General features: G+C 47.0%; 1 protein-coding gene across 1 annotated transcript in view; it reads left to right on the forward strand.

Annotated features, from left to right (window-relative positions):
- aig1 (androgen-induced 1 (H. sapiens)) overlaps positions 1–14,481 on the forward strand; it is a 35,192-nt gene that overhangs the window by 8,744 nt on the left and 11,967 nt on the right. The window contains exons 2-3 of the mRNA XM_064340171.1: positions 1,809–1,964; positions 5,872–5,973. Of these exons, the coding sequence (XP_064196241.1) occupies positions 1,809–1,964; positions 5,872–5,973 (258 nt within the window). The remainder of the gene's footprint in view (positions 1–1,808; positions 1,965–5,871; positions 5,974–14,481) is intronic.

The raw sequence follows: 14,481 nt of genomic DNA on the forward strand, positions 1-14,481 counted from the left end.
ATGCAGAGAGGGTAAGTCATTGGGATTTTGTTTTTGCACTTTTTAAGATCTATTGATATGTGGATTTGTAATGATTCGCAGGTGGTGCATTACACAAGTGTCTTAAATCCAACTCTTAGGTCAGAATAGCGCAAAGCTCTGAAGTATTATTCTGATGATCAAATAATGAGAAAGCTGCCTCAGTGAAAAATAGGCTTTCGGTCCAAAGGTCCAAATATGGTGTGTGCGTGTGTTTCATGTGTGCGTGTGTGTGTGTGCGTGTATGTGAGTGTGTGTGTGTGTGTGTGCGTGTGAGAATGGCACACAGTGTGCGTGTGAGAATGGCACACAATGGCACAAGCACACACATACACACACACACACTCACCTACACACGCACACACACACACACATACACATAATTCACAAACATTTCCACCCGAGTGTGCACACACACACACACACACACAATTCACAAACATTTCCACACGAGCGTGCACACACAAGCACACACATACACACACACACACACACTCACATACACACGCACACACACACACACATACACATAATTCACAAACATTTCCACACGAGCGTGCACACACAAGCTCACACATACACACACACACACAAGCACACGCACATGCACACACACACACACACATACTCACATACACACACACACACACACACACACACTCACATACACACACACGCACAAGTGCGTGTGCTTGTGTGTGTGTGTGTGTATGTGTGCGCTTGTGTGTGCACGCTCGTGTGGAAGTGTTTGTGAATTATGTGTGTGTGTGTTCATATGTATGTCTTAGTATTTCTCTCATTTTTGTTAGTGCTTTTTAGAGCCGTATTCTGTACTGTCGTCATCTCCATTATGCAGCATCCAACCAGGTCATATAAATGTGGTTGACTTCAAAGCGATCACATTAATGTTCATTTAAGAAATTACTTTTTTTTGTCATACTTTCCACAGCCTTTTGTTTTGTATTATTTCATATTTACTGCAGACATGCAGAGATCACAATCAATCCTTTTGATGTGTTCTGGAAGGAACACATACGCATTCAATCCATAGGAAAAAGTGTTGGCTGAATTGTTGCCAAAGTCTGCTCGGATTTTGAAACGTTTTATGTGCTGAGAGAATATATCTGTAATCTATTACTCTACATGTGGCACAATGTTCTACCCCATACTGAATTTGTATGTACTATGGCATATACTATGAATGTGTTGACGTTTTTGAAAATATAACATGAAGTATAATTCACAGAAATGTAAATATTCCACATATCTGAAAGGGGCAGTAATACTGTATATATTTGTGTGGATAAGATACAGTGTTGCTGTAATTTCATAACTGCATTTCAATACTATATGTTTGCAGTTATATTCCTTTTGTTAGGGGTTGTAATACGAGCCTTTTTACCTGTAAGCTGTCTAGACAATAATTTAAAAACACTTTTACCCTGAAGTAAAGATGGCGATCGATTCCAATGAGTGTTTCTTTCATTTATTTTTCTTTCAGTTGTTTCTGTTCACGGACAGTACAGGGCTTTCCCAGTGTAATGACCTCTCGAGTCGGGCTGCGTCCGTGACTTAGTTCTTCTTCGTCACATCTCCGTACGGCAGAATGAACAGCAGTGTGGTGCTGCGCTGAAGAGCGGCGGCCCTGCTGCTGAACCGGAACAGGCGAGGGCGTTTTTCTGTGAATGGAACGGGGCTGCGCGGTGCCGCGAGCCGGCTTTGCGGCGGCTGAGCCCAGGGGACCTCCCGCCCCCTCCCCATTGGTCCCTTTTTATCGCTGTGTGTCGCAGGTCATCCAGGCGGTCTTCTTCGGCGTGTGCGTGCTGACGGACCTGTCCAGCCTGCTGACCAAGGGCAGCGAGAGCCAGGAGCAGGAGAGGCAGCTGAGGAAGCTCATCGGCCTGCGGGACTGGATGATGGCCGTCCTGGCCTTCCCCGTGGGAGTGGTAAGCACTTCTCGGTACCACCGGGAAATAAAAATTTTAAAAGAACATTAAAATCCATGCTATCTTCTACACCCCTCTCCTATCCACTAAAACTGTAGCCCAGCCACACACACACAACGTCCCCACCCCCCCACCCCCACCCCTCTGCAGTCACAAGCAGACTTATTCACTTCTGTTCAGCCACCAAGCTTGCTTCGACTGCTGTGGTTTCACAAAGTGCATGTTTTGTGTCAGTGTGGTAGACAGGAAAATTAGACTACTCTGAATAGAAAATGGAGCTCGAGTGCCCTTACATTAGAACCACCGTGGAAGTGCTAATGATCCTTCTCCGGCAGCAACTTGCAGAGAGCTGTATGGGTTCTTGTTGATGCATTAATGGGGATAATTGTTCATTGATCGTTCATTGCAGTGATTGATTATTTAACACAGATGGCAGTTGAAGTATACAGTGTACACCCATGTGAACTTTAGCTTAAATTCTTTCACAAACTTTAACCCCAGTTCTGTTACATAACCTGTGTCAATGCCTCCTTGCACTGGAGTAGTTTTTACAGAGAAAAAAATCTACTCCAGCAAGGCAAATATATTTTATTATTTGCACTTAAACATGTTTACAAACTGGCATGATGCCACTGCATTTATAGGGCCTGTGGAAAGAACAGTTAGCCCTTGCTAATCTTGAATAATTATCACCAATATTAAGAAAAAAGAAAGCTTCAAAGTACTGAATAAAACTGTACATTGGCCAAATCCCATTGCTAAATGGGATTGGTATTTTCTTTTAAAAAAATAACAGGCACACTCATAAAGTTATGAACGCGCCCAGTTTCGAGAAGGCTGCCAGGTACACTCGAAGCTCGAAACCAACAATAAAAGAGGCTGCAAATTGAAATTGTGTTTCATATATTATTCAAGGACTGCCGCAAAAAAAAAGGTGCTATGAGAAAATTAGGAAGTTTGAGCCCAGTTCTGACACCACGAGTCTCTCGCACCTCAGAGCTGAATTCAAACGAACCTTCCGTGTGAACATACGCCATCCCGCGTTCTTACGCTGTTTATAACTGTGCCTGGACCAGACGCTGCCACTGCCATTTGCATAAGGCGAATGGGGACACCAACACGCATTGTCTTAGATGTGCTGTCAATTTGCTTTGCAAATTCAGAATTCGTCAATCTGTTCTGTGTGCCGTGCTTCTGCACTGAACTATACTGGCAGGTCAATGGGCTCTGCTCTAAAATAGAAATGCTTAATGTTTACCTTGCCTCTCCATCTGATAATCGCGTGGAAAATATTGAAATGAGCCTTCTGTTCTTTTTTTGCTTCAGTCTGGGGATGTTTAAATTGCATGTGGGGGGGGGGGGTTAGTGGCCAAAATCCAAAAGATTATTTTGGATTATTTTTTGTTTGAACTGTGTTGGGAAGGTATGGGGTCGCCGGGGTTGAAGTTTTTTTTTTTTTTAAGACCACAAGTCAGCACGGCATTAGGATTGACGTTGCTGGCTGAGTGGTAACTGTGCACAAATGTGGCATTCCTCATGCTTTTGCTGACCTCTCAGCTGGTGTCAATGTTGAAAAATCAAATGAGCTTGTGATCATGCAGGAGCTCTCCCTTCTTCAGGATTCTCCTGACTGTAGTTTTGTTCTGAATGGACAAAGGATGTGATTCTCAGGGAGGCACATCAGCAGAGATGACAGAAGAGGCAGCAGCCCAAGGGGTGTCCTTCTGCACTTGCTCCATGCCAGTGTGAAGTCTAGGGTGTGTCACCGTCCCTGAAGCATACAATGAAGCGCTTGGCACCGAGGCTCAACGCTAGGTATCTGAGAATCAGACACGGGATCTAACTTAACACCCCGTACAATGGAGCCGTATTATCTCAGCGAGCGACGGCCGGATCTGCACACCTGCGGTGGAATGAATGGGGAGGGTGGGGGGGACCCGGGGGGGTTGGGTGGGGGTGTGTAACACACAACACAGAATGCGCTCCTTCTGCTCACCTTCTGTTCTCCTCGTGTCGGTCATGTGTGAAGATTCCCTTGGCAAGCGCGGCGAGTGGCTCTTCCTCTTGCTTGTGCCCCCCCCCCCATCCCCCATTCTCCCCCCTCGTGAAAGAGGAGACTGTGGTGGCACGGGCGCACAATGGGAGCGATATCCTGTGATATCCTCTACCTGAGTCACAGGGAGCTGCCAGGTAATTCCATCCCTCTGCTCCAGATGGTTCGGCCCGGTGGGGTGGGCCCGTGGGTCCGCTGCGGTTTCCCGACAGGGGTGTGGGGAGGTGGGGGGGGAGGGCGGGCGGTGGATGTGCCGTGCCCAACAAGGGCGAAAATCAAAATAAACGGCCTGTCTCAAGCGCTGCCATTTTATTTGCTGACCGTGCACTAAAGGAGAGGGCGGGAGAGAAAGAGAGGGAGAGCGAGAGAGTAAGGAGGGGGAGGTGGAGAACCGGTGTTTGTCTGAAGGTGCTTAAATAACCTGTACCAGCCCGGTCAATGCGGCCCTTTCAGTGGGCTTCTCCTCTCCCGGGCACGGCTTGTTTATTTAATAGCTGAACGCTGGAAGCAGGCGTGCGCTTAAATAATCTGAGAACACAAACCGAAATGGGAGTATGTCACATCCTTCAGCCGGGCTGTTAAATGCAAATAGGCTGGGCTGGGTTCGAGAGCAGTTGGAACTGTCTCGATCAAAGGGATTACTGGTAGAGCTGGAATTCCTTCGTGGAAGCGGCTCGGGCGACGCTGGAACTTCAAATAGCGCTTTCAAAGCCCGCGTGCCCCACAGTAGCCCGCTTGTTTTTGCGTAGCGTTTGATCTTTTCTCCGGCTTATTGCTGTCCTTCTTATAAAATACACATATAGCTTGAAGTGACTACCGGTTGAGGGAGGGGGGTTGAGGGGGGGGGGGAGGAGCAAGCTCTGAGGGATTAATTATGGCGCGCTGATAGGAAAACATTAGCCCCATAACGCTAGGTTCATCTAGCTCGTGGCTGCTCATCAGTGTTCCTGAATCTGGGGCTCCTTTGAAGGTTCAAACGGGGTCATTATACAATGAAGAACCAACAGATAGGTCAACACTTGACACCTGTCCTCCGTTTGAACGATCCTCGTTTGTGTGGGCCGGCCTTAGGGAGTGTAAAATAGAGACGACCGATTTTATGCAGGATTCTGGTGGGGCGATGAGAAAGGAGGAAGTGAATTTATGATGTGTGTGAAGGCGAGAGTTCACCCCGGGGTTTCACTTCCTGTTTGGTGAATGACGACTGGGAGAGAGGAAGGCTTGGGGGGGTACAACAGTTGTGGTGGTGTTGTGGGAGGAAGTGAGCTCTCTGGAAAAAAGAAGCGGACGTAACAACAGGACGTAGGAGCACTTTGAGTGGTAGAGAATAATTAGAGCCCCGAAATTAATTAAGCCACAGATCCACTTGTCTGTGGAACGCAGAGATTCACGTACACAAAGTGAACACACAGAAACCTAACCACCTAATGGATTCATGGCCCATGCAGCATGGGATGTGATGCACTGAAACGTTAAAAATGGTGCTTCTCAATATGACCTGGACAAGGGACATCTTTAGTGTGCACAATAACCACTCGATTTTAACCCCTCCCTGATTTTGACCGTATAAATTACTCTGTGTAGAAAGCAGTTGCCTGAAATTATTATGAATTATTATGAATTATGAATTATTGTCAACATGAGAGGATCGTGAACTGCTGTCATTGAGTCAAAACAAACCAAAGTGGCTGATTTGTAATATAGAAGCATAAAAACTGGTTTTGTTTAAAAAAGCTAATTTTTTATTTCTCAGCCACACCCTTTTTGTCATTTGTCATAAAGGACAAAAGCAGCATCTTTTTTTGCAGTGTGCATACTCCTGATTAATACTTCCTCGTTGTTGCTTGTCCACAGTTCGTGGTGACCATGTTTTGGGCCCTCTACCTCTACGACAGAGACCTGGTTTACCCAAGACTACTGGACAACTTCATACCACAGTGGCTAAACCATGGAATGGTGAGTGCGCAGTGGAATCAAAAACAGGTTGACTTTAAAGGAACTGGTAATCTCAGATTAAACCTGGGTTTAATCAAAAGGAGATTAAGGTGTAGCTAAGCACATGAGAGGCATATAATGTTCAACAAAGCTGTCAGACAGAAAGGCTCTGTTCATCCTTTAAACACACAATCGTTCTCGCTATTTTATTTTCAGAGTATAGGGCGAAGTACTTTTACTTGTTTTTAGTTGCGCTGCATTGTCACTACTGTACTGGGCACAATAGCACCGTCCTTACCTTCATAATGCTGAGTGGCTTTCACATCAAAGAGACACAGCACAGGAGATAGCTTTTTTTATCCACGAAAACAAATCTCTGACAGTGCCAGCTCACTGTAGAACTGAAGGGGGTTTACACAAGGTTGCCTGATTGAAAATCGCCGCAAATCCATCCTTTTCCACAAGCCTCGGGATTGCTGGCTACTCTGGCGATGCGCTGCCCTAAACTCCCGTGTGTTATTCGATAATTGAAGGCCCGTACTTCACGGTACTTCTTTGCCGTGAAGGGAGGGAGAGAAGAATGCTTTCTCTCTGACGTACATTGACGTCAGACCTCGAAAACAATGGAAGTGGGTTGTGCAACCCACCGATTTAAATCAGGTCCAGAACAGCCCCGGGGGCCTGTGGTACAATTGGATTACGGGCCCTGTTGTTTTAACAGGTGAAGGAGACGGGCGAGCGGATCTGCTTGGGCGTGGCGACGGCATCACAGAAGCCGAATTTCCCTATCTGTCAAATTTGCAACGCCGAACAATGCCGCCGGGATCAGCCGTCAGTATCTTTCTGCGCGAGTGCCAAAGCACTAGATAAACATGTGGGTTTCAAATGCTGCCCAGAACTTTGCAGGATGTGACACGGTTTGGACCGTCTCCAGGTGTCAATAACACAACTCGGTTGCTAAGCAGCGAAGTTAGTTACATAAAATAGAGAGATGTGGCATGTGAAGAGGAGACGGGCACCATTGTTATTTGGCACGACTGGGGTAAACAACAAAATGACCTAATTTCTTAAGGATTAAATGAGATTCAATTCTACATGTTTTGGAGGAGCGCGCTGGTCAGCAAGTTTATTCTGTATATTCGCGTTCATGTTGCTACGTTGATTCCTCTTTCCGCTGTATGGATCAAACCCCTGAAAGCAAACCCCTGAGTGCTAGACCCCTGATGTCAGTACACGCAGGAGACCAATAAACAAACAAATAAATGTCAAAACCAAAAAAATTGGTCAAACATAAGTATTTTAGTCTTATATTTTGTCTTTAATTTTGGTCTTATTTCTATTACTTTTTTGCAAAGTAAGATAAAAAGATTGCCAATGAGGTGAGACAGTCTGACAAGATTTTGCCAATGGGGCTGGGCTATTTCACTTGTCAAGCAAAAAGCAACTCAAAACAAGCTAATAAAAACGAGAAAGAAAAAATAAGATTTTAAGTCTCATTACAGACTTTTACGCAGTGCTGGCAGCTCAGCTGTGATGCAGACAAACAGCAGAGCCGCACAGACGAGCGGTCCCAGTATTGCAAGCGTGTCGCTGAGGGCGTCGAGAACTGCAGAGAGCGCCTCGACAGCTGAAAACAATTCTTAAAAGCGCAGAGAACCTCGGGTTCGGAGTGCCGGACCCGTGACGGCTCTGCAGCGGGGCTACTCCGACCGTAAATATTTTGGTGCATTCCATGGTACCGCGTTTGTTTGTTTACCCCCGCTGCCACGGCAACTGCCTTCTGCTCCCCTCCCGTGCTTCGCAGAAAACAGTGACCGAGCCCTGTTACTGTTTGGCACGCTAGCAACTACAATTAAAGACACATGAGTGAGGTCTGTGACACAGATTTGTATCTCTTTGTCCTGTTGTATCGCGGCAGGGACTCAGATACACCTTGGCACGGTCAGAGGGAGTCGGGAGAGAAGGCAGCAATGTGGTCCCGTGCCTTTTCTGCACAGTGAGATGCTGGGAATCTGCTGACAAATCAGATCCCTTATTCATAAAAGGGCGTCAGAGTATGAATGCTGACCCAGGATCAGTTTAGCCTTTGGCCCGCAGTGGATAATGCTGGGACATGGACAGAGGAAATGTGGTCCTGGGTCAGCACTCCTGTTCTGAGATGCTGTATGAGTTCAGATGCAGGAAGTGGGTTACTATAAACACGGGGTCACAATAAATAGGGCCTGTTTAACAAAGTCCAAAAAACAAAAAGTAAGTAAATCTCTACAAGAATTTTATATTATATATGTCTCATATTTATGTTTAAAATTTTATTTCTACTACCTTTTTGCTAAATAAAACTAAATATATTGGCAATGAGACGGGACAGTTTGACTCATTTCATGATTTTCAATTGAAGTAAGAACATTACACTTGTCAAGCAACGAGTGCGGGCTTTTTTGTAGTGTCATCCGATACATCCCTTAGCAATGCAGATTCTCCATGGAACTATGGCTGTGGTATGCCGTGATAACAGCGATAACTGATAGAATGTCTTATCAGGCAGTTGCCAATGGTGCATGAAGTTTCCCTTCACCCATGCGATGTACTTGTGGGTATTAATAATCCCGTGTCAAATGACACGATCAAATATATTTCCCTATCGATGAGTGACATGATAACCGGTTGAAGAAACGATGTGTTTGGAATTCGGATGGCACACAATGGCAGACACGCAGTACTGTCCAGGCGATGAATTTATAGATCCTTGTTAACGCTGCGGAAACTGGGACTGCGCTCTTCCGACGGTTTTACTTTTCATGTTGTCAAGCCCGCCGCGTGTGCGTTCGGAGAGCCGAACGGGCCTCCTCCGGCGTGACGGGGACGATTTAGGCGAGCGGCGACCGCGCGGTCCTTCGAGCGGGCTTTCATCCCGCCGCCAACGGCGGCCCGCTCGCCTCGGATCCGCTTTGGCGGTAATTACCCGCGCCGCCGTCGCCGAGGCCCGCTTCCGCTCGCGTGTCGTTGCGAGTGGTCTCACGCTGCGTGCACCCAAGGTTCAAAGCCCCCCCATCCCACCCCCCTCCCCCTCGAGAATACACCGCAAACAAATATCTAACACGTCCCGAGAGTTACCCGTATCAGTGTCCTCGCAGGAGCCCAAAAATGAGGGAGGGTGGGGAAAGGGGGGGGGGGGGTGATAGAGGGTGGGAGAGAATAAGAGAGAGAGAGATTGCATCTTTCCAGCTCAAGGTATTTGTTAACCCCCCCGCCCCTCTACCCCCCCCAGTCGGAGCAGTGATGACTCGTCCACCAGTGGAAGAGGCCCTTGTAGGAGCTCGGCGCAGGTTTGGCCCGGGCGGTGCTCATATTTAATTCAGCGAGGCAGGCTGGGGGGTATTTTAAACGACACCGCGGTGCGAGGCGGACTCCATTGTGCGGCCGGACTTTTATGACCGATTATCCCGAGGTAAACACCCCCTACGTGTCCGTCGGCCCTTTGTGGAGCGGGGGGGACAATGGGATGCACTACGGCACCCCTTCTTTTCGCAAGAGCGGCTCTCTGATTCCCCCCCCCCCACCCCCAACCCCACCCCCCCATCAACTATTCATGAGCTCAGACTGCCAGGCCTTCTGCTTTATTGTGTTCAGTCTCTTGGCTCCCCTTGCCATTTTTAATGCTTATTGCATAGGTGCTTAACGGGAACCGAAGATTGTTCTCTGAGAAATTAACTCTTCGCGCGACAGTCATAACTGAACCGAATGTAAAGTTTTATGTAAAAGAAGAAAAAAAAGTTCATAAGAATATGAAAATCAGCTCCGGGGTATTTGTTTAGTCAGCTGTACCAAACACACACCTGAGTCATAGGGGCCACGAGGCTGATTTGTAAATTTGTACTTCCTCTAGTCAAACACCGTGGTGTACTGCTTCTCATAGTCCTGCTCCTGTAACAATTTTTAACCTGAGACTTTATTGTTTCATTTGTGCAAGCGTCTCCCTCTCTCCTGTCTCTCTGGTTTTATATAAATTTCAATAAGCGAGATTTTATTTTTGGAACTTCAGACCGTATAGCCTGTTTCTGACCTGTCTGCGGCTTCTAAATTGGAACTTCCGTGCTAAAATTCTGGGCAATATTTTTGTGTAAGCAGAGCCTCGGTCCGATTCAGAACAGACAGCCATCAAAACATTATTTTCAGCTGCGTGCTCCACGTTTGGAATTTTGTTTGTTTATACTGTGGTTATATTGTATTGCCTTCATACAAACAACAAAACGAGATATTGTCTTCATATTTCTGGGTGATTAAGAACATATCTCATATTGGTGAAATTTATGTCCTGTGAAATATATGCAACATAAGCTGATAGTGACTGCTCAACCACCAATTTTTTTTGTTGCTCCCTTGATGAAGGCCTGCTTGGTTTTCCGGTTGGAGAATTGTACAATCCAAGCCTAAGATTAGCCGATCACTGTGTAGAAGGAATTTTAGGACACTGCTAAGATGGAAACCGACATTTGCATTGTTTTACTTCATTGAAAACCATGTATTTTTACTGTGCTTATACTTAAATCAAGGCCGACTTCTGCTACATCAGAGGTCAAACACAAATCGTTCATCCATTATCAAAAACCTAATAATTCCACGCCCACATAATCATATAAGCAACCATAGCTTACAATTAATCTTCCAGTTGACATCTAAATTATACACTTCCTATGCTCCATTACTTATTATGGTGATCAGTCTTTTCTAACTGTAGCTGTACCGCTGGCTGATGCTCACTCGTGGCAAACCTTTCCTACCCCGTTATCAGGCTCCTGAGTAAGAGATAGCTGCTGTGAGAGCGCCACCTAGTGGACTGCAAAGGCTCGGCCATCCGGCCTTCCCAGTGGTGTAATTCACCTCCAAGTCTTCTATCACAGGTTTTTCCTGGACTACCTACCCTCGGAGCACCCCTCTTTTAGAACAACTTTACTCCAAATTACAGTGGCTAAGTAAGTTGGGGCCTCCTTAGCATTAGGAGGGTAGTTCTTGGAGGGAAACGGCACAGCTGGTAGACAGCCAGCAATTGGCATTCTTTCCTTAAATGGAAAACACACATGATGGGACCTGTGTGCCCAAAACGGGACATTATCCCATGACTCTGTTGCAGAGAATAGAGGTGATAATCCTGGAGGCCCAGACACATGGCCAATCTGTCTGTCTCAATTAGAACATGTAATTACTTAATTGGTTGAAATTGTTCCCTGACATCTGATATGTGGTAAATGTTCTAGTTAAAAAAAAATTGTGGATATCATGTATGTCACATGTGGGTACAGCTGAGGTAAGTCCTGAGGTCATTGAAAGGTACATGCATATCAAGTTAAGTGAAATCAATTTGTTTTTTTGTAGTGCTTTAAAAGAGTGTGTGTGTATGTGTGTGTGTGTGTGTGTGTGTACATGGGTGTGTGTGTTTGTGTACATGGGTGTGTGTGTTTGTGTACATGGGTGTGTGTGTGTGTGCATCTCTGTGTTTGTGTGTTTTTGTGTGTGTGTGCAATGCAGTTGTTTGTGGTTTAGCAGGCTGCGTTCAAATTATCCAACAGTAAATCTGATGGGAGCTGTACTGTTGGTAACCCAAACCTGATGGAGCGTCTCTGATGGGTGGTGGAGACATTCCCTTGACCCCACGCCTCTGCGTAAACTCCTTTAAGGGGGCTTGTTTAGGCTCTCTGTGTCATGATGCAGTCTTGTAAGTGCTATTATTTAGCGTGTAAATGCAGCCTTCTGCGAAGCTCCGAGCTGACAGATGGGATCTTATTATTATTGCTGGCTGGCGTCCAAGGAATCGCCAAGGACGCACCGCACGTCAGTCTTATGCAACAATAGCCCGGTTTCGCAAAGACGGCAGCGGAGAATATAACCTGGGAAATGGGGAGTCAGGCGGAAGAAGCCATCTCAGAACTCACCCTGCAGCCTGCCTCCGCTCCAGAATAAGGATCGGTTTCAGTGTGACTGCCCCCCCCCCCCCGCTCATTCATGGCTTTGTGTTTAGACAGGTGTTCAACCGTCAGTGGGTCTTATAGGGTACCTACGGGCTCGTTCCCAGAATAAAATACAGCACAATGATCACAGTGTTACCTTTCTTTTGTCATTCACTCTGTATCATTTGCCACATACATATATAGAGAGAGAGGGGGGGTGCTTTATTTTCACTTCACTTTTTAAAAGCTTTTTACCTTTAAAAAGTAACTTCCCAAACTTAAAACCATTGGTAACGTACTGCACAGCTGATAAATGCTTTGTGTGTCCAGGTTTGACCTTACTTTCGGTTCCCTCTACCGTAGTTATACCGTAGGGTTGCCTTAACCCTTCAAGGTGTAAGATGACAAATAGTGACTGGAATGTTCTTAACTGAACGTTCTAATGCTGATGGAACAATCGCTACTGGTAACTAAAAAAACAATGGAGTTCTAGAACACTGACTTGGAACTCTGAAAAAAAAAAACATTCCAAAAGACCTACTCTTCAAGTTAAGTGGCTCATGTGATGTAATCGACGCAGCCTGGCCTGTGGTTGACTCCCCACTGCCACTGGCCCACAGAAACAGTAAGTGAAACGGGCAGCTCTTGATGTGCAGAGGGCTCCCTCTCCCCCCGGCGCTACAGCATCCCCAGGAGGTGGATTCAGCCCCCTTCTGGAGCTCACAGCCCTGTCTGTCAGCGAGGTCGTGATCTCAGCCGCTCTCCCGGTCAGGCTGGCAATCACGGAGCCCGGGCTCAGCTGGCACGGGGGGCGGGGGGGGGGGGGGGGGCAGACGTCGCCCGCCTGTCTGTGCCGAAGCCTCACGCAACAACTTGGGCAGGAAAGGGAAAGCTGAGCAGGTGTCACGCCTCCCCCCCCCGTGCGCTCTGAGCACCGTTACGGGGCATGCCCGCGGCGCCCGTGAAGGGTGTTCAGCGCCGAACGCCCTGTCATCGCGTTAAAGACCGCCAGGGAACGGCTAACTCCAGCGCGCACTGCGACGCGGCGCTCATTCCGCACTGTCACCTTAAATAACAGCGTCGGACCGCGCGGCCTGACGCGTCACAATCTCACGGCGCTACGAAATAATGGGAAGTGAGAAATCTCTGCGGTTTGGCTCTACTGAGAGCGTCCCCAAACTGCAGCCCGGCGGCCACGCCCACCTGTCCGACAGGACACAGTACTTCCGAAACCCACACCCTCACCGAAACACGCAATAGACAAGCTCTGCTCGTCAAGCAGAAAGTAACAGAGCCTTTTAAAAATGTCTGTTTTTGCAGGAAAGCAAATAAAACACATGTTTAAGGGACATGTTTGCACAAAGACCTTATGCTCTTGCTATGAGCTGGCCCATCAAGCAGGGCCGTCGCTAGTGGAGTGAACGGTGGTGAAAATTCTTCAGGGCCCACAGTTCAATTCTTTTTTCTTTTTTTAAAAAAAAAGGGGGGGGGCCCACATCAATATCCTTTCAGGGGCCCCAGAATTCCTGGCGACACCCCTGCTGTCAGGCGTGAGAGTGTCGAGCGCAGATTGTTTGGAAAGGAGATGAACGGCGTGATGAGACCCTTGGCATCGTCAGCTGGGCTGCAGCGAGTCTTCCCCCGTAAATGTGGATTTGCTTTTTTTTGTTTAAAAAAAAAAGAAAAAAGAAAAGAAAAGAAAAAGGCTGGCTGCCACTCAATATGTTTTCGCACCTGCTGAAGTCGGCTCGGCGCGGGGTTCCAGAAAAATCCGTCCGGAGAGGAGGAGAGATGCTGAGCCCACTAGCATGAACCCATCCCGGCAGATTGGGTTATCAGCTGTTTTTAATAGTAATCTGCTCCACTTACGCCAGGAAAAAAAAAAAAAGAAGAAGAAATGTTTATCCCGACAGGGATTCAAAAATAGCAGATGGACTAAAAATACAGAGCGCAGATGTGTCGGGATGAAATTTCTGCGGATGTGCGTGCGCTTTGTTTTGATGTGAATGCTTTTTGGCGGTTTCAGAGAAGCCATGGAAAATGCAGTGTCCCTCACTCAATTGTTCAATAAGTGCACAGCTCCCCCCAAAGAAATGGCGGTGTCTGCCAGAGGCCAGAATTCAGGGGATGCTTAAAAATTCATGTGCCCGAACCAGGGTTGTCTGGTCTTATTCAATAAGGGCTGGTGTGGGTGCAGGTTTTTGTTTTAGCCCAGCACAACACCTGATTCAGTTTGTCAAGGTCCTTACGTACGGCTGTACGGTCTGATTGAAGACCGTGATTGTTAAATAGTTCAAATCAGGTGTTGCAGTGTTGAGTTAAAACAAAAACCTGAAACCACACTGGCCATTTTCTGATCTTGTTAGATTATTGTGGTGTGGTGAAACGACAAAACTGATACACAGAAAGAGCTAGCATATGTGCACACTTAGTAAACATGGGACGTGGTTTTGAAACAAACTGGTTTTGTCTGGGAACTGGCAGGCCAGTGTGTGAGGGGGCAACAGCTATGTCAAGCCGGAGGGGGTGCTGAGTGCGGGATAGGTGGTATTTTTGGAAGAGCCCCCATCAGTGCTGCCCCAGC

Source organism: Anguilla rostrata, chromosome 6 (genome assembly GCF_018555375.3).
Source record: "Anguilla rostrata isolate EN2019 chromosome 6, ASM1855537v3, whole genome shotgun sequence".
NCBI lineage: Eukaryota > Metazoa > Chordata > Actinopteri > Anguilliformes > Anguillidae > Anguilla > Anguilla rostrata.